At 37.2% G+C, this 937-nt stretch overlaps 1 protein-coding gene across 1 annotated transcript in view; it reads right to left on the bottom strand.

Moving 5' to 3' along the window:
- Positions 1-351: 351 nt before the first annotated feature.
- The window catches only part of COL13A1 (collagen, type XIII, alpha 1), a 308,444-nt gene continuing 307,858 nt past the window's right edge, over positions 352-937 (bottom strand). The window contains exon 35 of the mRNA XM_015428404.1: positions 352-656. Within this exon, the coding sequence (XP_015283890.1) occupies positions 531-656 (126 nt within the window). The 3' untranslated portion in view covers positions 352-530. The remainder of the gene's footprint in view (positions 657-937) is intronic.

The following is a 937-nucleotide window of genomic DNA, read 5'->3' as shown; positions in this document are numbered from 1 at the left end:
AAATAATCTATTCTAACATGTATCAGTAGAGTTCTGCCATGATTTTTGTTTTATCTAAGAAGTAAAATAAACAAAACTGATCTGTCCTACATTGGTTCTTAAAATACAGCCTCAAAGGGATTGAAATGGAGACTATGAGTCTCATGTTAACCATGTAAGGTGCAAAGTCACCCTGAATGTCACACTAAGACCAGCCCAAGTTTTTAATATACCCCACATCAAGCCAAGGACTAATATTTAACAAGAAAACAAGCACATGTGACCTTTCTGAATCCATTTAGAGGAAACATAAATAAATATGTATAATAAAACATCTTGCTTGGTGCTTGCAGTGTCAAATGTAAGTGGGATTGTTGGAGAGGAAATTTTATTTAGTAATTGGTATAAGGATTAGATGGTGCAAGTGGAAAACATTAGGCAGAAGAGGTCTCTTAAAGTCTATTTGTTTTTTAAAAAAAGGAAAATAAATGGGTTTTTGGTAAAATTAAGGTGGCAGGATAAATGGATGGGAGAGGAGAGGTCACCCAGGATCAAACGTTGGCATAGAGGAAGGATAATCCAGGAGAAAATGCAGAATGGGTTGCAGCAGGAAGAGGAGGAAGGACCCAGGAGAAAAGGCAGAAGAGCAGGAAGGGATAAGGGGGACAAAGGTAGACCTGTGGAGGCAAGGAACACACATACACGCGCAAACACACACAGACAGAAGAAGAAGAAAAATTGCAATTAAAATAGCAAGTTCAGCTTTGATACACAGGTTAAACACTGACATTTTTTCAGTTGGTTTGGTTAGACAAACACTCATTAGCTCTCAGTTATATGACACCACATTTTCTTAGGGGTGTGTACATTTCTGAAATTTTCATTTTAAATTAGCTTGGGTGTTTTAAAGGGCATGATTTTGGGTATGCCAAAATTTTGTGTGGGGTAGTGGTTTAAT

This window comes from Gekko japonicus, unplaced genomic scaffold (genome assembly GCF_001447785.1).
Source record: "Gekko japonicus isolate JY-2015 unplaced genomic scaffold, Gekko_japonicus_V1.1 scaffold672, whole genome shotgun sequence".
Taxonomy (NCBI): domain Eukaryota; kingdom Metazoa; phylum Chordata; class Lepidosauria; order Squamata; family Gekkonidae; genus Gekko; species Gekko japonicus.
Note: the sequence above shows the minus strand (reverse complement) of the source record. Positions and strands in the feature narration are given on the sequence as shown.